At 38.2% G+C, this 20,314-nt stretch overlaps 1 protein-coding gene across 4 annotated transcripts in view; it reads right to left on the reverse strand.

Annotated features, from left to right (window-relative positions):
- The window catches only part of C2H6orf118 (chromosome 2 C6orf118 homolog), a 72,153-nt gene that overhangs the window by 23,282 nt on the left and 28,557 nt on the right, over positions 1–20,314 (reverse strand). For all 4 annotated transcript variants that reach the window (XR_011974698.1, XM_072643853.1, XM_072643851.1 and 1 more), the window contains exon 8: positions 9,296–9,420. Coding sequence is in view for 3 of the 4 variants with exons in the window: in XM_072643853.1 (XP_072499954.1) it covers positions 9,296–9,420 (125 nt within the window). In the remaining variant the exon portion in view is untranslated. The remainder of the gene's footprint in view (positions 1–9,295; positions 9,421–20,314) is intronic.

The following is a 20,314-nucleotide window of genomic DNA, read 5'->3' on the forward strand; positions in this document are numbered from 1 at the left end:
ACAATAGAAAAACTACAAGGGGAAATACAGTGTAATTGTATATTAAGGTGTTCTACTCGTGACAAAATCTAGGAAACAGAGAAGGAAAGTGACCAGGTATTCATCAGGAAGACTGGAGATGACTCAGGATTCACAGGGAGACCTTGGGCCCTTTAGGCCAAGGTCTTTGTAGGTACTCACTTAGGGTGAGGTAATGCCCATTCATTGAATAGGCCTGTTTAAGAAGTAGCCAGGGCATGGCCCCTTTAATGAGGCCAAGAAAAACAAAGACATTGAAGTAGGCCTTGAAAATCTTCTTACAGATGATGAAATTTTAGCTGGGACTTGAAGAGGGAAGCCAAGAGACAGAGAAGAGAGAACAAATTTCAGACATGGGGACATCAAATGAAAAGGTAGAGAGGCAGGAGATGGGAGGGTTCTGCTTGAGTAAAAGCAGCAAGGCTGGTGACACTGTAGACTATCTGAAGAGGGGTAAAGTGTAAGAAGGAAAAGAAGGAAGGAACCAAGTTAAAATGAGCTAAGAGATGAGTTAACATTTGATTTTGGAAGAATAAGGAGCTGTTGTACCATTGTGGAGTCACAAATCCCGATTATTAAATAGTGAGGGACATGGTCAGGAAGGCGCTTTAAGATCACATTAGTAGCTGAAGTGGAGGGTACATAGGGAACTCATCATTCAGTTTTTATTTTGTAATTAGGAAATGAAAGCAAGAGCAAGGAAAGGAGAGAATAGGAATAAATGGAGTCTTCATTAAAATGATAGGTAGCATCTATTTAAAACCATCAACAAGCATTATCTGTAATGTGGGTAAGGTAAAAGCATTTCCAATAAAACCAGGGGTAAAGCAAAGATGTCTATTATCACCACTATTTTTTCAATAGTGTACTAGAAATGTTAGCTTTAGCAATGAGAGAAGAAAAAGAAATTGAAGTAATTAGAATAGGCAAAGAAGAAACCAAGCCATTGCTGTTTACAGATGTATGATGGTATACCTAGAGAATCCTAGTGAATCAAGTAAAAAATGCCTTGAAATAATAAAGAAATACACAAATATAAATTAAACCCACATAAATCATCATCATTTCTATATGTTACTAACAAAGTCTAAAAGCAAGAGATAGAGAAATTCCATTTAAAGTTACTGTAGCCATTATAAAATATTTGGGAGTCTACCTGCCAAAAGAAACCCAGGGACTATATGAACATAATTACAAAATGCTTTCACAGAAGTAAAGTCAGATCTAAATAATTGAGAAAAAAAGTTGCTCATGGGTAGGCTGAGATAATATAATAAAAATGACATTCTACCTAAATTAAATTACTTATTCAGTGCCACACCAACCCAACTGCCAAAAATTTATTTTATAGAGCTAGAAACAACAATAACAAAATTCATCTAGAACAACAAAAGTTCCACAATATCAAGGGAATTAATGAAAAGAAAGGCAAGGGAAGGTAGCCTACCTGTACCAGATTTTAAATTGTATTATAAAGTAGCAATCATCAAAACTACTTGGTACTGGCTAAGAAACAGAGTGATGGATCATTGGGATAAGTATGTAAGACACAATAGTCAATGACTACAGTAATCTACTATTTGAAAAATCCAAAAACTCCAGCTTCTGGGATAAGAACTCACTGTTTAACAAAAACTGCTGGGGAAACTGGAAAATAGTATGAGAGAAATGAGGCACAGACCAGCATCTTACACCCTGTACCAAGATAAAGTCATAATGTGTACATGATTTAGATATAAAGGCTGATACTATAAGCAAACTAGGAGAGCGAGGAATAGTTTACCTGTCAAATCTATGGAGAAGGGAAGAATTTATTACCAAACAAGAGATATAGAACATTATGAAGTTCAAAATAGATAATTTTGATTACATTAAATTGAAAAGTTTTTGCACAAAGCCAATGCAACCAAGATTAGAAAGGAAGCCTCATTTCTAAAATATATAGAGAACTGAATCAAATTTACAAGAATACAAGGCATTACCCAATTGATAAATGGTAAAAAGATATAAAAAGGCAGTTTTCAGAGGAAGAAATTTGAACTATCCATATTCATAAGAAAACATGCTTTAAATCACTATTGATCAGAAAAATACAAATCAAAACAACTCTCAGGTACCACATCACTCTTATCAGATTGGCTAACATGACAAAACAGAAAATAATAAATATCAGAGAAGATATGGGAAAACTGGAACACTAATGCATTATTGGTGGAGTTGTGAACTGATCTAATCATTCTGGAGAATAATTTGGAACTATGCCCAAACAGCTATAGAAATGTACATACCATTTGATCCACTAGGTATGAATCCCAAAGAGATTGTAAAATACAGGAAAAGGCCTCATATATACAAAAATATTTATAGAGCTCTTTTTGTGGAAATTGAGGGGATGCCCATCAACTGGAGAATGGTTGAATAAGTTATAGTATATAAATGTAATGGAATCCTATTGTTCTGTAAGAAATGACAAGCAGGAAGATTTCAGAAAACCTGGAAAGACTCATGAAATGATGCAGAATGAAATAAGCAGAACTAGAACATTGTACACAGCAGCAGCCACATTTTGTGATGACTAACTTTGATAGATTTAGCTCTTCTAAGAAATGCAAAGATCTAAGACAACGCCAAAAGACTCATGATGGAAAATGCTCCCCACAGCCAGAGAAAGAATTTTGCAGTCTAAATTCAGATGTTCTTCTTTCCTTTTATTGTTTTATTTTGTTTCTTCTTTCTTGTGGTTCCTCCTATTAGTTTTAATTCTTCTTTACATCATGACTAATGTGAAAATATGTTTAATATGAATGCATAAGTAGAACCTATATCAGATTACATGCCACCTTGAGGTGTGAGGAAGAGATGAAGGGGGAGAAAATTTAAAACTCAAAGTCTTATGGAAGTGAATGTTGAAAACTAAAAATAAATTAATTTTTTTCTAAAAAGAAATGGGTTGAGTATATTAGCCTCTCATGTCCTTTACAAGTATAATATTCTGTGAAATATTTATTGAGATCCTCCTTTGCACAAAGCACTGAGTTAGTTGCTATGTGAGAAGGAAAGATGAGTAAGAAATCATCCCTACCTTCAAAGAGTTTACACCTTGGAAGATGCTGGTGGCGAGGGGTAAGTTGTAGTCTCAGAAACTAGCACCATGATTTGCACATGGTAGGTGTCTAATAAATGTTTGCTATATTGAATAGATCCATTAAAAAGATAAAGGTTGAACAAGGTAGACTACAACAAATGCCTTAACAAATATATAGAAAACTTGTCAGGAGAATGCAAAAGATGGTGAAGTCACAACTAGGGATCATGGCAAACATCATGAAGATTGGGCTGGCCTCTACTCAGGAAATCTACAAGAGAGAGTATCTCAACCAGAAGAAACAGAATGAGCAAAGGATCAGATGTGGAAAAAATCTAGAACATGTGTAGAGAACAGTGAGTCATCCAGTTTGTCTGAAATATAGGTTACATAATTGGAATTGTGGGAAGAAGGATAAACAATCAGGTTGAACCTGCTCAAATGAGACACTCAAATGGCAGCCTAGGAGACTTCATTTTATAGGTAAAGGAAGATTTTAAAGATTCTTGAGCAGGGGAGTAATATAGTTTTGGCTGACAGTACCTTAAGGTTTGAATTTAGAAATAGGCCAGAAGAATGTAAGTTAATTGAGAACAGGAACTCTTTCTCCCTAATCATTTACATTTTTTATGCTCAACACCTATCACATTGCCTTGAACATGTAGCTTTTTCGGAAGGAAGAATTCAGTTCAAAACAGCAAATGTGTATTCAGTACTTACTATGGATAATGTAGAACCAGTAATACCAAAAATAAAATATTGCTTGCTTTCAAGAAGCTTATACTCTCCTGGGAATACAACAGGCACATCAGTAAGTAAAGAAAACATTGTTTGAGAAGAAAGAGAGTACTAATAGTTTGAGGGATCAAAACGGGGTCTATGCTTATGAGCCGAGGTTTGAAGGAAGCCCTAGGTTCTAAGAGGAAGGTTGTTGAGGAAGTATATTCCAGGCACTATTTTTTTTTTGATTCTTCAGTGCTTAGGACAGGGCCTGGTATACAGTAAGCACTTAATAAATGCTTATTGATTGCTTGAATAAGGACAATCTATGGAAAGACTTTGGAAGCAGGACATGTAACAGCAATTTTGAGAACAGCTATTAAATTAGAATAACTAAAATGTAGAGTGTATAAAGAACAAGAATATTAAACAAACCTGAAAAACAGCCTTATGTGAGAAGTTTGTATTTTATCCTATAGGCAAAAGGGACTTCTAAAGGGGAGTGATCTCTACCTGTGTTTTAGGAAGATTATTTTGACATCTGTGAGAGGATGAGTTGGAAAGGGAAGATCCTAGAAGCAATAAGCTGATGGGCTACCAAAATATTCCAGATGAGAGGTGATACATATTTAAACTAGAATCATAGCCATATGGAAGAAGAGGAAGAGGCAGATGTGGAAGATATGGAGACAGAATTTACAAGAAAACTCCTTTAAAAAGTCTGTCTTAGGGGGTTGGAGCCAAGATGGCAGAGTAACAGTCTTTAATTTCCTAGAGCGCTATCACCAAGGCCAGCCATATACTTGTAGAAAATGACTCTAAACAGATTCTGGAGCTACAGAACCCAGAGAATTGCCAGGCCTAGAGGCCTGTGTGGGCTACCCGAGTCTTCTTACCTCACCTCCGAGGTCTTCGGTTGGCCAAAACCGGATGCTCATATGAGAGAAAGGACGTTCCAGAGTCGAACAAGGGTTGAGCTTTATTTCAGGGTCTCGGTTACAAGTGCAGGGGGTCTTCCTTAGGAGGAAGAGGGGGAGATTTCCTAAGGAGGCTAAGATCTTAAGGGATTGGAAGTAGAAGTACAAGCGGGGAGAGAGGGGGAGGGGAGAGAGGAAAGAAGAAAAGCGGAGCCTACTGTCCTCTTGGCTCCTCACGTGCTAAGAGAGCTTTCAGGCTTCCTCAATCCTACTTAACCTTCAGCCGCACAGTTTGCATCTGAATACCGTGCTGTTAGATAACTAGGTGTGCCCAGATCCGGGACCATCTCGAGGGCGGGGAGATCTCTCCCCCATCACGTTTCTCACGGGAAAGGCAGAATTACTCGAGATAGCTCGGTTCACCTCGATCCCCTGCCGTTTCCTGGGAGGGTCTCGTGAGAGCTCTAAGATTTAGAAGTCCCACTTTTACCCGCCCGAGACCGTCCACACGGATTTGAACTTCCAATCCCAACAGAGAATGATGAAGTGAAGCAAGTCTCCAGCCCAAGACAGCCAGGAAGGTCACCAGGAAGTGTCTATCATGCCATCCTGGGATCAGAGTGCAGTCCAACGTGGGCCACGAGTGCACAGAGGGGACCTGAGCAGGCCTTGGGGAGACTGAATCTCTCAAATCTGTAGTAGCTTCCAGACTGCATGATCCCAAAATGCTGAGGAAAAATTGGGAGGTCAGTGGAAAAGGCTTATGGGACCAGAGCAGGAGAGTGCAGGGGTCTGGCCCCAGCTCCAGGGTGGCAGAGGGAGAAGGGGACAGAGGAATCTGCAGCAGGCACAGCAGCAGCAGGAGCACCTGCAGCCACTGTTTCTGGAGCTCTATGCTCACAGATTGTAGGGGGATGGAGCGACTGGCAGTTCACCCCCCCATCTCCACTGGAAGCAGAGAACTACCTTGACAAAGAGCTCAAAAAGCAAGTAAATGGCTGGGGAAATGAACAAAAATCAGAAAAAGAATCAGATATAGAATCTTACTTTGGTGACAAGGAAGACAAACACATACAAACAGAAGAAAACAAAGTCAAAGCTCCTCTATCCAAAGCCTCCAAGAAAAATATAAATTGGTCTCAGACCATGGAAGAGCTCAAAAAGGATTTTGAAAATCAAGTAAGAGAAGTAGAGCAAAAATTGAGAAGAAAAATGAGAGTGGTGGAAGAAAATCATGAAAAATGAGTCAACTGCTTGCTAAAGGAGACCCAAAAAAATTGTTGAAGAAAATAACATTTTAAAAAATAGACTAATCCCAATGGCAAAAGAGATCCAAAAAGCCAATGAGAAGAAGAATGCCTTAAAAAGCAGAATTGGCCAGATGGAAAAGAAGATCCAAAAGTTCACTGAAGAAAATAATTCCTTAAAGATTAGAATAGAGCAAATGGAAGCTAATGACTTTATAAAAAAACAAGAAATTATAAAACAAAACCAAAGGAATGAAAAAATAGTAATGTGATATATCTCACTGGAAAAACAACTGACCTGGAAAATAGATCCAGGAGAGACAATTTAAAAATTATGGGACTACCTGAAAGCCATGATCAAAAAAAGAGCCTAGACATCATCTTTCATGAAATTATCAAGGAAAACTGCCCTGAGATTCTAGAACCAGAGGGCAAAATAAGTATTCAAGGAATCCACTGATCACCACCTGAAAGAGATCCAAAACGAGAAACTCCTAGGAACATTGTGGCCAAATTCCAGAGTTCCCTAGTCAAGGAGAAAATATTGCAAGCAGCCAGAAAGAAACAATTTGGAGAATTGTAGAAATACAATCAGGAAAACACAAGATCTAGCAGCTTCTACATTAAGGAATTGAAGGGCTTGGAATATGATATTCCAGAAGTCAAAGGATCTAGGATTAAAACCAAGAATCACCTACCCGGCAAAACTGAGTATAATACTTCAGGGGGGAAAAATGATCATTCAATGAAATAGAGGATTTCAAGCATTCTTGTTTAAAAGGCCAGAGCTGAATAGAAAATTTGACTTTTAAACACAAGAATGAAGAGAAGCATGAAAAGGTAAACAGGAAAGATAAATAGTAAGGGACTTACTAAAGTTGAACTGTTTACATTCCTACATGGAAAGAGACTTTTCTTGAGACTTTTCTCAGTATTGGGATAGCTGGAGGGATTATATACATATAAACAGAGGGCACAGGGTGAGGTGAATAGGAAGGATGCTATCTAAAAAATGAAATTAAGGGGTGAGAGAGGAATATATTGGGAGGAGAAAGGGAAAAATGGAATGGGGCAAATTATCTTTCATAAAAGAGGTAAGAAAAAGCTTTTTCAATGAAAGGGAAAAGAGGGGAGGTAAGAGGGAAAAAGTGAACTCTCATCATATTTGGCTTAAGGAATGAATAATATGTACATTCAAGTTGGTATGAAAATCTATCTTACACTACCAGAAAGTAGGGGAGAGGGGGATAAGTGAGGTGGGGATGATAGAAGGGAGGGCAAATAGAAGGATGGGGTAAATAAACACTTTTGGGGAGGAACAAGGTGAAAAGAGAGAACAGAGTAAATGGGGGGCAGGATAGGGTGGAGGAAAATATAGGTAGTCTTTCACAACTTGACTTTTATGGAAGTGTTTTTCTTAACTATACATGTATAACCTATATTGAATTGCTTCCTTTCTCAGTGGGGATGGTTGGGGAGGGAGAAAGGGAGAGAAATTGGAACTCAAAGTTTTAAAAATGAATGTTAAAAATTGTTTTTACATGCAACTGGGAAATAAGAAATACAGCTAATGGGGTATAGAAATCTATCTTGCCCTATGAGAAAATAGAGAAAATGGGGATAAAGGAAAGGAGGGATGTGATGGGAGGGCAGATTGGGGGAAGGGGTAATCAGAATACATTGTGTCCTGGGGTGGGGGAGGGGAGAGATGGGGAGAAAATTTGGAATTCAAAATCTTGTGGAAATGAATGTTGAAAACTAAAAAATAAATAAATAATTTTTTAAAAAATTAAAAGTCTGTCTCATAATCAGAGACAGACAACTGGTACATACTAATTTTTAAACTGCAAGACTGACTGAATTTTAACAAATGCTATTGAGTCTTGTTTGCTACGGCAGAAAATTCAACCCCTTATCTTTTCTTTATCTTTTTATAAAATCAGTAATACTCTAGCCCTCTCCTTTGCCAGAGAAAATGGGCTGAATTTACATGATTTTGTAAAAGAGATTTTTGTTTGTTTATTATAATGGAGGCATCTCCATTTGTATTGGATACAAGATGAGATAGGATCATGAAATCCTTTGATAGCAGCTTACAAATAGTAACCTTTCACCAGAGGGCCAAAATGTACTGATGGGGTGCTTAGATGCAAGTGCTAGGATGCCAACTCTGAAATCACATTTTTCTCTAAAAATCACATTTCTCCCTAGCCTCAAAACACCTTGTGTGCTTTCTGGATTTTCTATATTTTATCCTAATTTCTGTAGCTGTGATTAGTACAGCTAGGTGGCACAGTGAGTATGATGGAGTGCTTGGATGCATGGCTTTGGACACCAATTCTAAAATCATATTTCTTTAAAAATCACTTTTCTCTCTAGCCTTAAAACACTATCCCAAGCAGTTTCTCCCCAGCCCAAGGGCACAGGCTGCCCCAGCAACAACTGTTATCTCCCTTCCTGCTACAGTAGCCAGCTGCACCTATAGAACATATTAGTCTGAACATGACATTTACTGCTTACTCACTGACCAATCATATGTATCCTAGACTTAGATATACACATACTCCCTTACATTTATCTTGTCTAACAAGACATTGATGAGAGCAGCCTGGTATTCCTTAGTTAGCCCTGACCACTATTCAACTTAGTGATGTTTCAGGTCTAAAACTTCCATGTAGCCCCACCTTGGGCTATTCTTGATGAATTCTGGGTAAAATACCCGTGCAATAGATATCAAAAGTGCATGTTCCTTTAAGAACTAACTACTCCTTAACCACTCTCTAATCCCACCCTGAATCACCTAGCTAGCATATTTGGCACATGTTGTACTACAGAATATTCTATATAAACTTTACCAGTACTCCATTCAAATCACAGTTTCCCTAAGAATTTTTGCCTGCTGAAAAGCATAATAAATCTTTGACTTGACCGCAAGAATGCTTGAGTCCAGGAATTCATTCCAGGCGACCTGCCCCTGGTACTCTGGTCTTTGCGGGGGTTTCATCCCCACCCCCAGTCCTCACCAGTACCATCACCTATGTCCCCAGGCAGAATGTAACCAAGATATCAACCAAGCCTTCCCCTGAATCTGGAACCAGTGATTGCCCAGACTGAGCTCCCAATATGAAGAGGAAGTCCAAGTTATATGTGTAATGGCTTGGTGAAGAGGCCACAGGAGGTTAGTAACAAAGTTTATAAAAGCAGGCATAACATTAAAGATCTGTAAATTTGGACTTAATCATGCCAAATATATTTTTTAAAATAATAAGTTACATAAAGAATAAAAGGTTAAATTTTATGACACTCACTCTTCATTTCTCTCTAAAGCTCCTTTGGCCACCTTCACGAGCCTCTTTACTTCATCTTTGGTTTCTTCTATGTCTGCAGACATCACAGTTCTCTTTTCTACTCCCTTCACTTGAGCCAGTAAAGCCTTGAAGTATAGTCATACACAGGAGTAAAATAAGACACAAGAGTACATGAGAAATTGCATGATAATTAAGGTTCATTCCTTATTCAAGATGTGTCATGGCCTTTCTAGAATTCTAGTGCCATATGCTTTCCGGAACATTTAAGGGTAAGAAGCTTTTTATTAAAATATTAAATGTAATGGGAAGGATTTGTAGTCAGGGGACTCAAATTAAAATGACAACAATGAAGCATGGCACCTAAGTGACCTTGAGCAAGTCATTTAATTTCAGTTAAGTACGAGTCAGTTTCCTTTTCTATAAAATAATGGGGTTGAATTAGATGAACTCTGAATCCTTTCCATCTCTAAATCTAGGATCCTATGAATGCTTTTCTCCCAGAGACTTTGAAGGTTGTGATTTTTTTTCCTAAAAAGTATTGGAAAAATTTGAATATTTTGCATTAGGTTTTATTTATATTTATGAACGAAATAATTAAAAGGTGTTCATTGACAACCCAGAGTTGGACATCCCTAGATAATTTCTAAAAGTGACAGACGCTTTGATTTGTTTTTTTTGTTGCTGTTGTTGTTTACAAAACAATGGACAGGATTGCATCACTTTCATATGACATGTTTCTGACCCTAGGGAGTCCTGAAAAGAAAAGAACCATTCCCTGCCTCTTTTAATAGTAAAAAATGACCATGGCAATCTTTATTGTTATTATAAGCCATGGCAGGGAGTGATAGATAAATTGATTGATGGCTCTCCTTCATCAGTCAAGTGCCATTTGAATAACTATAGATCTGGCCTTAGAGGAAAAAGAGAAAGGCAACTTGGGCAGTTAGTCAGTCAATGAACATTTAAGGGTCAACCAAGTTCCAGGCATCTGCTAAGAAATGGAGATATTAGAAAAGATAAACCACACTCTCAAGGAGCCCATGGTCTAACATAAGAGACAACATGCAAACAACTAAATATAAACAAGTTACCTACAGGATAACTGGAGATAATCAGCAGATGGAAGACACCTAGACTTACACCATGGGAATGGGTGATGAGCAAAAACAAACCAAGGAAGAGTGGGGGAAAGGAAATGCTTGTTCCTTTTCTACTGAACTGGAGGCCATTTTAAATATGGAGTCAGCTATGCCAGAAGAGAGTAGGTTCTCTCAGTATCTCTATACTTCTTCGCTTGTTGATCCTAAAGCTTTCCAGAGGCTAGTCAAGGAAGTGTATCTGACAAGTTACAGTTTCAATATCAAGGAACGTTTTTAGAAGCCAAGAGGAAGCATATTAAAAAGGCATCAGTTTGAATCATGCAAGACTATTCAACAATAAGAATGTAAAAAAAAAAAAAGAATAATATTTGATATACAACAAAGCAAAAGAAACTAGTTTGCACTCAAAAATGGCATATTGTACAAAGGCATATGCTTTACTTCATGTATAACAAATGGTATTTAAAGAGATCACTCCCTTTAAATCATATTTTCTGTGTATTAAAACTAAATGCAGCAATAAAGCAATGCATTACTAAAAATAAAAAAGATGATTATATGAGAATAGGGATAGGGGCCAGAAAGCTAGGTAGTGCAGTGGATAAAGCCATATGCCTGGAGTCAGGAAGACTCCAACCTCAGACAATTACTAGCTGTGTGAACCTGGGATAGTCACTTTGTTTAGCTCAGTTTCTTCATCTGTAAAACGATTTGGAGAAGGAATGGCAAACCACTCCAATATCTTTGCCAAGAAAACTCTACATGAAATCACAAAGAGTGGGACTAGAGAGAAACGACTTAACAGGGACCAGAGAATAGACCTGGGATTTCACTGGTGTGAGAAAACCCCTAGGTAAGGAAATTCCTCTAGCAATGCAGGTAGGTACCTTGTTTGCATTTTGTGATCTTTGAGAGCCACTTAGAGCACTGGGAGATTGAAATAACTTGCTTAGAGTTCCACAGTGACTCTGTATCACAGAGACAGGATCCGAACCCAAGTTTTCCTGATTTCAAAGCCAGTTTTCCATCTACTAGACCACATTGCCTAACTGTGACATCACTGAGGTAGTCATAATCTTAGTGATATCTTGAACAGTCCACAGAATCATAGGTTTATAGATTTTGGTATAGCTAAGTGGCACACTGGTTGGAGCATGGCCTCAGATACTCACTAGCTGTGTCACCCTGGTCAAATCACTTAACTTCTACCTTCTTCCCTCAGTTGTTTCATCTGTAGAAAGGGGATAATATCACCTCACCTACCTCTAAAAGTTGTTGTAAGGATAAAATGAGACAACATTTATAAAGTAATTTGAGAACCTTAAATGGCTCTATAAATGCTAAATAATATTTTGAGCTCAGGAATACTAGAGCTCATCTAATCCAGTATTTTCATTTTACAGAGAAGGAAACTGAGGACAGAATAGTGAAGTGTCTTCCCACAGTTACATTATTAGTAAGTGGCAGAATGGGAGTAACTCAGATTCTCTGACTCCAGACCCAATCTTAACAAGTTTTTGTTGGGGTTTTTTGCTTGTTTCATAGAAGTACTAGAACAGAGGAGAATAGACGCACTAAAAATTATACCAGTTGGAAATTTAAGGCGGAGAACTTTAAAATATTCATTCTGAGGGTTTACAAAGCAAGTGACACAGTAGCAGCCTAGCAAATTACAAATGATAAAGGCCTATTAGGTCTGTGTGCAAGCCATGGTCTAAAACGGCTTTTTAATGGCATCATAAATTTGGACACTCAGTGATAGTCTAAAGAAGAACAAAATGAGTTGTAAAACATGTCAAAGGGACCAGGAATCATAAAATCTCAGAGTTGGAAAGGGCTTCAAAGTTCATATTGTTTAATCAACCCCTGAGAAAGACTTCTCTCTATGGCTATGTGGACCTCTTGACTTCTCTGCAACATCTGACGCTAATAACCACCCTTCTCATTCTAGATTCCCTCTCTGCTCTGGATGTTTGTGACACTGCTACCTTTTGGCATTACTCCTACCACTTCTTTTCAGTTTCCTTTGCTGGAGCATCATAGTCCTGGCCCCTAATTGTGGGTATGCCTTAATGTCCTACTCAGGGAAAACTTCTCTTCTACCTCCACACACTTTTCAAGTTATTTCCTCCCCTCTAAGCAGATGACTCCCAATCCCTACATCTATCTATATCTAAAGTCTCTCTCCTGAATTACAATACAAAGCACCAACTGCTCACTGAACATTTCAAACAGAATGTCCTACAGGCATTTTACATTCAACATATGCTCAAAATAGAATTCATTATATTTCCTTAAAACTTACCCCATTCCTCAACTTCCCTACTGGGCATGGCTCCTACTCCCAGTAATATAGGTTTGCAAACTCAGCCTTCCTTGACACTAATCATACACTCACCTAATATATCCAACTAGTTAACAAGTCTCATCAATTTAAGCTCTACAATGTTTCTCTTATCCATTGCCCTCTCTCTACTCACAGGGCAACACCTTCCTTGTGCCCCATTATTTCTCTTCCATGTTATTATAATAGCTGCCTTAATGGTCTGCCTCAAAGTCTTTCCCTACTCCAATCCATCCATCTTCCACCCAACTGCCAAAGCAATTTTCCTAAAGTACATGTGACAATATCACTCAATAAACTGTAGGGGCTTCCCATCATATTACCTCTAGGATTTAATACAAATACCTCTTTGGCAACTAAAACTCTTCAATAGGCTTCAATAACATTATTCACCTTTAACACTGTATGGCCCAATAAAACTCATTAGCCGACATCCATCTTATCCACAGTAATAGCATTACAATCTTTGTTTAAAATCTTTTCTAAAACCTTGATGAGCTATAACTAAAGCATTTTTCTGATCATGGTAACATAAAAAATCAAATATTAACTCTATAATGACCTATTGATGAAGCCATGCTACCTCTTTCTAATCACAGCTTCCCTTTCCAGATTTTAAGAAACCATCCCTTCAATAACAAAGTCTACATCTGAAGTAAAGTTCAGAGGACTGTTGTTCAAAGATTTCATCCTCTTCTCCTTTTTCAAAGATAGGACAGAATGTTCCTTTCTTCTTGATATCTCTCTTTTCCTCTACTATCTTTCAAAGTTCACTGACAGCGACTGACTCGGCAAACATGTTCCACAATTCCTCCAGTATTCTGGTATGTGGTCCATCTTGATCTAGTACTTTGAACTCACCAAAGTATTTTTAGGTTATTTCCTTATTCACCTAGCTAGGGTTTCAAAGACCTATCAGTGGTGTTTGTTGTCTTTGTCTGAGAAGTCAGGAACAAAGTGTTAAGTAGCTCTTTTCACCATCATTCATTATTATCATCTTATGTGATGTTCCTCCTTTGACAGTTGCCTTCTCCAAGAGGAAACAAATAGAAAATTTTTAAATAATAAAACAGCAACAACTGAGTTGAGGTAAAAAAAAAAAAACATAAACTCTTTAGAAACAGAAATAGTTGAGCACCTTACACTTCTCAGAAGTTCACACTTCTGGGTCTGTTTATGGGAACACTGTATTTGTTGACAATATTTTCTGGGTTGCACTCCAGAACTCACTGGAGATTTCAAAGCCAATTTCTTTAATAATCATTGTGGCTAAATCAGGCAGTGCAAATGTCAGACTTCCTTTCCAAATAGCCTAGATAAAAATAAACTATTTTTGAAAATCTAATTTTATCTTCACATTTAAAAAGAAAACTTTAGGGGGACAGCTCGTTGGTACAGTCGATAGAGTACTGTTCCTGGTATCAGAAAGACCTGAGTTCAAATATGATCTCAGACACTTACTGACTGTGTGACCCTGGGAAAGTCACTTAACCCCTATTGCCTCAAAAAAAGAAAAAGAAAGACCTTACTTGTAAAAAGAAAAATAACAAACTGGGAAGAATAATTCATATCTGTAAGAGACTACAAATCTCATAGATCCAAAATTCAAAAGCACTAATGTAAGCTGAACTTGCTACTTCCTCAGACTACATTACAAAACAAGCAAGATATTTCATGTTAAAGAGCAAATTTCAAATGTTGTAGAATGAAGAGTTCCATCAGATGTTTGATCCAGGAAGGCATTCTGAAATTCAACCAGAGATATTCCTCTAGAACATGACAATAAGACTTTGCCTTCCAGGCGTAGCTGCTCCCCCATTTCACATTCTTCCATTTTATAGACCATATAGTGTTTCAGCAAAAGCTTGAGAGAGAAAAAGACAGCAGTTCCTCTCCATCTTCACTTTCCATGATGCCTGCTCCCAGAGAACAATTACTCATTGATACATGTTTCCGAGAGCTTAATTTCCCATAAGAAAGAAAGTTCAGTGCAGAACATCTGGATGGGTAGACCTTGACTTATTAGCAGGGATTTCTGAGTTGCAGAAGAATAAGAGGAGGGAGTCATGTGAAAGATGCAATTAAACCAATGCCTATGGCATGAAAAAGGATGGCAGGGGGATAATATGCTTGATTATTGCCAAAAATAAGCTGATAGAGAAAAAGGGCTTCTTTCTGTGAAAGCTAATGTGGAAATCAATAGATATTGGATATATAAATCGGATATGTGCAACATGCACGAACAGATTGCATCAAGTTCTCATCATTTCTCCAAGGTGATGGTGAGGGATCCTAGGATCATAGATTTAGAATTGAAAAGGAACACAGAGGTATTCTAATCCAATCTCCTCATTTCTACAAATGATGAAACAGAGACCCAGAGAAATAAAATGATTTGCTCAAGGTTAGACAAGAAGGGTGTCTGAGTCAGGATCTGAACCTAGTTCTTCTGACTCCCAAGCTACCATGCAGATGAAGACTACACATTATAGAGATGGAAAACCAATCTTAGTTTCTTTATTACCTCAGGTATAAAATAAGTGGGGAATTCATTTAGAGCTAATAAATATATAGTATCTCTTTTTTATTTCTTAAGAAATAGCTTCAAATGCCAGATCTTTACTCTTTAACCATTAGATTTTACAACTCAAATTAGTCATAGAATGATCATGTATGGTACATTAAGTTTAAAAGCATGATTCATTGAGATAATTATGCACTTCTTTGAATTTCCTTTAAAATGGTCTTCACTTTTTGAAAGGTCCTGTGATTTCAATAGAATGTGGTAGTGAGGAAATTCAAACTACCAATGTAAGTTTCCACCAGCTTGGTAACTTATACTCTTGGAAGGTCCTTTGGGATATTGAGGAGTGAAGTGACTTCCTCAGGATCACACACATTTTTCAGAAGCAGACTTGGATCCAAATCTCTCCTGTTGTCTCTCCAAACTGTTGAATTTTTAAAAATCTAACTAGTGTCTCTATCTACCTTATCAGGGTTAGCTAGAGGTTGCTCTCCCCTAGCATAACCATTGGGCATCCAGGCTCGCCTTCACTAAAGTCTGGTCATGTCTCACTTTGGTAAATAAATAGTAAATTTTAGAGGAGTCAATAGATTTTCCTCTCTTTCAGCTAGGTAGCATCACAGACAGAGCTGTGGGCCTGGAATTAGGAAACCTTGACTTCAAATCTAGCTTCAGATATTTCCTAGCAGGGTGACCTGAGCAAACCACTTAACATTTGTCTCACTCAGTTTTCTCACCCACAAATTGGGGATAAAATAGCACCTGCCACAAGCAAGGTTATTGTGAGGATCAAATGAGACAATATTTACAAATTACTTAGCATAGTGCCTGGAATACAATAGGAATAAGATAGATATTTTTTCCCTTTCCCTTTCTAAAAAATATTGGAGAGGATTGGAGAACCTTGGATTGTAATTCCCGTTGAAAGTATTTACTGACACGTTTTTCTTTTCTATTCTCTTGCTAATTAGATAATTCCAACTAAATATTTTACTTATAAAAGCCATGCTTTTGATCTGGCCTGTTAGCAAAATGCAAAGTCAATTCAAATTATTTTTTATTCTCTCAAATTATCTCTCAAAATATTCCACCCTGAAACCAGTAGCTCATGGGAAACCAGAATCACAAAGCCCATGAGTTATATTTGAATTAGATGAAATCGAGAAATGAACTGGTTGGTATGTGAAGGTAGAGAAATTTTTTCTCAATCCCAACAATGCTTCAGTTTTCAGAAACCCATGAAGATCATGAAAATGAAACGTTCAAGGGGGGAGGAGGGGGAGATGTTGTGAATTTCAAAAGTAAAAATGATTAAAGAGAATTCCATGTAATCAGTAAAGATTTCTTCTCATCATTTTTTTCCTCCCAGAAGTTTCCCTAAAAATAATGGTTTGATTTGACTATAATATTCATTGTTCTCTACTAAATTTTTAGTTTTTGGTTTTCCTTCTCATAAATTGTCCTAGATAAGAGGTGTTTAACACTTCAAAGATCCATGGGGGAGCAGGGGAGGTTAGCTCTTTTCATGGATACAGCAGGGTTGTGTTCATCCTTCATTGCTGAAGAAGACCATGCCATCAGAGAAATGATGACGTGACTTGCACTTGACTTTGTTTTGAGTGAGGGAGGGCTGTGCAGGTCACCAGCTTCACTTCTCCTCCAGAGCCATCTGAATCCAGTGACCAGATATTCATCAGGATGCATTGGGGTCTACTTAGGTACTTGCTTAGGGTAAGGTAACACCCATTCATTGAACAGGCCTGTTTAAGAAGTAGCCAGGACAAGGTCCCTTTAATGAGGCAAAGAAAAAGAAAGACATCAGGTTGAGAAGGAAACAGCAATAGTTACTATTGATAATCACTCCCAAGCCAGGAGGGTTCAGAGGAGAGCCCCTAGGCAGGGGCCCAGTGCTCTCTGAGCTTCAGAGTGCAGCAGGTCCAAGGTGAAAGGGAAAGGAGGGGAGGGAAACTAGCCAGTAAAACCCAAGTCACCTCGGCATATTTTGGCCATCCAAATTTACCTTCCTTTGGAGAGGAGAAGGAAGGGGAGGGGGAGGAAGATAGGACAGGAGGAGCTGAGTTACCCCCATTCCGGCAGCTGCATCTCCTTAATTTATGAACTAGCTTTATGCATTTGCTGCAACAAAAGAGTAAGCCATCACCTGGTGTCTTACAGAGCGCTGGTGGGAATCCTTGAACTGAGCTAGACAAATTCTCACCAAAGAGATAAAGGCTGTGGCCTCATCCTTTCAAGCTTGGAAAGACCTCCCAAAGTCTGTGTTCTGCATAGCCTTCAGAACCCATCTTCACCTTCCTTCCATAATGAGGAGAACTTTTATGAAAGAGAGCCTGGGTTCTCAGAGGTTCTGAAAGAGAATGCCAACTCTGACCTACCATAACAAGAGAAAGAGACATTTTCTAACTTCAGTAGCTTGCTGGCCTACTTAAAACAAAAGTCAACAAAATCTGAAAGTAAATTCAATTCACAAATTCATAATTATCATCTGAATTACCTATACTTTTATATTAAATGTACCACATATGATTATTCTGTGAGAAAAGTGAGACATGATTTTTTTATATCTCTCGATTAACAAAGTAAACTGATCTCTTCCCATAAAGGACATTTATTTCATTATGAAAAATGACATTGTTTGGTGGTTGTGAGGCACATCCAAATTATCTGATGTACAAATGTCCCTTGTGAGCCAAACTCATATACACATCCCTATTGGTTATTTGTATCAGCATATTAAAAACTGTCCCTTAAAAATGTGAGGGAGGAAATACAGTTATCCCTTCAACATCACAATTTTGACTTATGCAAGTTGGCATAAGTTAATTAAATGGGAATTTTGGGGAACTTTTACTGAAGCTGCAGATGACACATGAAGGCCAGGAGATGAAACAGAAAAAATTTAGAAACTGAGAAATGCATAAAATATGTGTATAGTATTGCATAATATCAACATATTTTATTTTTTTAATACCATAATAATTCATATTTCTGTGGTACAAAAAAATTTATGTGAATTTTCTGGTTCATGGGGGTCACCATGTCCCTAGCCCCCATGATATGAAGGGATAACTGCAATTATTTATTAGCCTCTGATTAATTGATCCCTCCCTTAAGACCCTAGGAATATAGAACTAGAGTAGGAGGGAGCTGCAGAGGTCATCTAATCTAATTCCTTCCTTTTACTAATGAGTAACCTGAAGACCAGAGAATTTGGGTGACTTGCTCAAGGTTGGTTATACCAATAGTAAGTACTAGAAAGGGGATTTGAATGGATGAATGAACTTAATGCAAGGAATTATGCCGAAGGGTGGAGATACAGAAAGTAACACAGTCCCTCAAGGAGATTATTTTCTAAAAGAGGAAATCCCACACATTGGATAGTAGTCACCAGGAAGGAATGTTTTGGTCAAGGAGGTTGCAAGGCATTTAAACAACATTCTCTTTCTGGGAATGATAGTGTTAATATGGTTACAGTTTTCAAAGCTAGATGTAGAAAACGGATAAGGGGAGAAGAAGGGTAGTAATGTATGAAGAGAGCCAGAATTGGGGGTGCCTGGATATGGTGAACCTCCACTTATAGAAATACTCTACCCCAAGTCAAGAATTGGGTTACCAGTTGGGGAGGGGGGATGGAACAAACTCAGCATAAGGATGGACAGAATCCATCATGGTAGGTATCTGGAGGCACCTGGATATGGAGAACTCTCACCCTCTAACTACAGAGTAAGGGCTCTTTCTTCTATACCGCACTTCCTCCTTCTAGGAAGGACTTGCTTCCCAGCTCTGTAAAAGTCATGTCCTCCCCTGATATAGAAGCAATCAGACTTAGGCATAAGCAGGGGAGTGATGAGAGTTGGGCTTCCATAACCTCAGGGCACCTTCCTCTTCCTCTGGGGCCTAAAGAGCATCACTGGTAAAGCCTGGTGACCCCCTCTCTGGCAGGAGAGCTCCTGCAGTGTCTTTCATTCTGAATCTTGCTTCCCTTTCTGTCTAGCCATATGATTTCCTATATGTGAGTTCCAAAGCACTCATATTAAAGTTCAATTGTCTTACTCGTTTTGGTCTGATTTTTTTTTCAAACTCTTTATGTCCCAGGACTTACAGAACAGATTGGGACAAATTTTTAAGTCCTTATTTGGCCAATAATCCAACGCAGTTTTAAAACTCTTAGCCCTGCAAAAGATTTTTGTTTTGTTTATACTACTTTTCTTTTTTTCTGTCTAATGACAAAACATTTCCCAGAAAAAGAGGGGAGCTGACAGCAGACTGAATGTTTCTCAAAAGAGTTGAAAAGGCTCTTTCCACTTGCTATAAAACTTGGCAATCCATTAGCACCTCCTTGTTTATCTTTATTATTCACTCTAAGAAGATTTTTCCTCCCAGAGACCTGAAATGTCATTTCACCCAGAACTTCCCTTGGTATCTTTGTCCCCCTTACCCTAAAACATCCATCTTCTCTCCTGTGGCCTTCTCACCCTTCACCAAGCTGGCCCCCTTCTCCTATTGATAAGCTCCTCCCTGGGCTTCCATTTTGGGGAGGGGTCCAGGCCAGCCAGCTTTAATTCTCCTGTTTCTTCTTTCAACTTTCCACAAAGGGTACCTTCTCCCCACCTTTTCAGCTTCTTTTTGTAAGTTTTCTTTCCCCATTATAATGTAAGATCCTTGAGAGCCAGGATTCTCTTTTTGCTTTTATCTGTATTCCCATTGCTTAGCACAGTACCTAGCACTGAGTAGTTGAGATGCACACCATATTTTATGAAGAACTCACACAAGGCAAGTGCTCACATGGTGGTCAGAAGAAGCAATACAGGGACACTCTCAAGGTCTCTCTTAAGAATTCTGGAATTGATTGTGTGACATGGCACAGGACCTTGTCCTGCTGCAATGAATTTGTAAAACCTGTTTGTAGCTAACATATGAGAGGCTTGCATGCAGATGACTGCTAAAGGGTTTAAAAGCAAGCTCTTCCCTTAAGGAGGATGACTGTCCTTTCTGTTTATCACATTAACTTGTTTAGCAAACTTTTCCCCATA

The sequence above is a fragment of the Notamacropus eugenii genome, chromosome 2, assembly GCF_028372415.1.
Source record: "Notamacropus eugenii isolate mMacEug1 chromosome 2, mMacEug1.pri_v2, whole genome shotgun sequence".
In the NCBI taxonomy this organism is placed as follows: Eukaryota; Metazoa; Chordata; class Mammalia; order Diprotodontia; family Macropodidae; genus Notamacropus; species Notamacropus eugenii.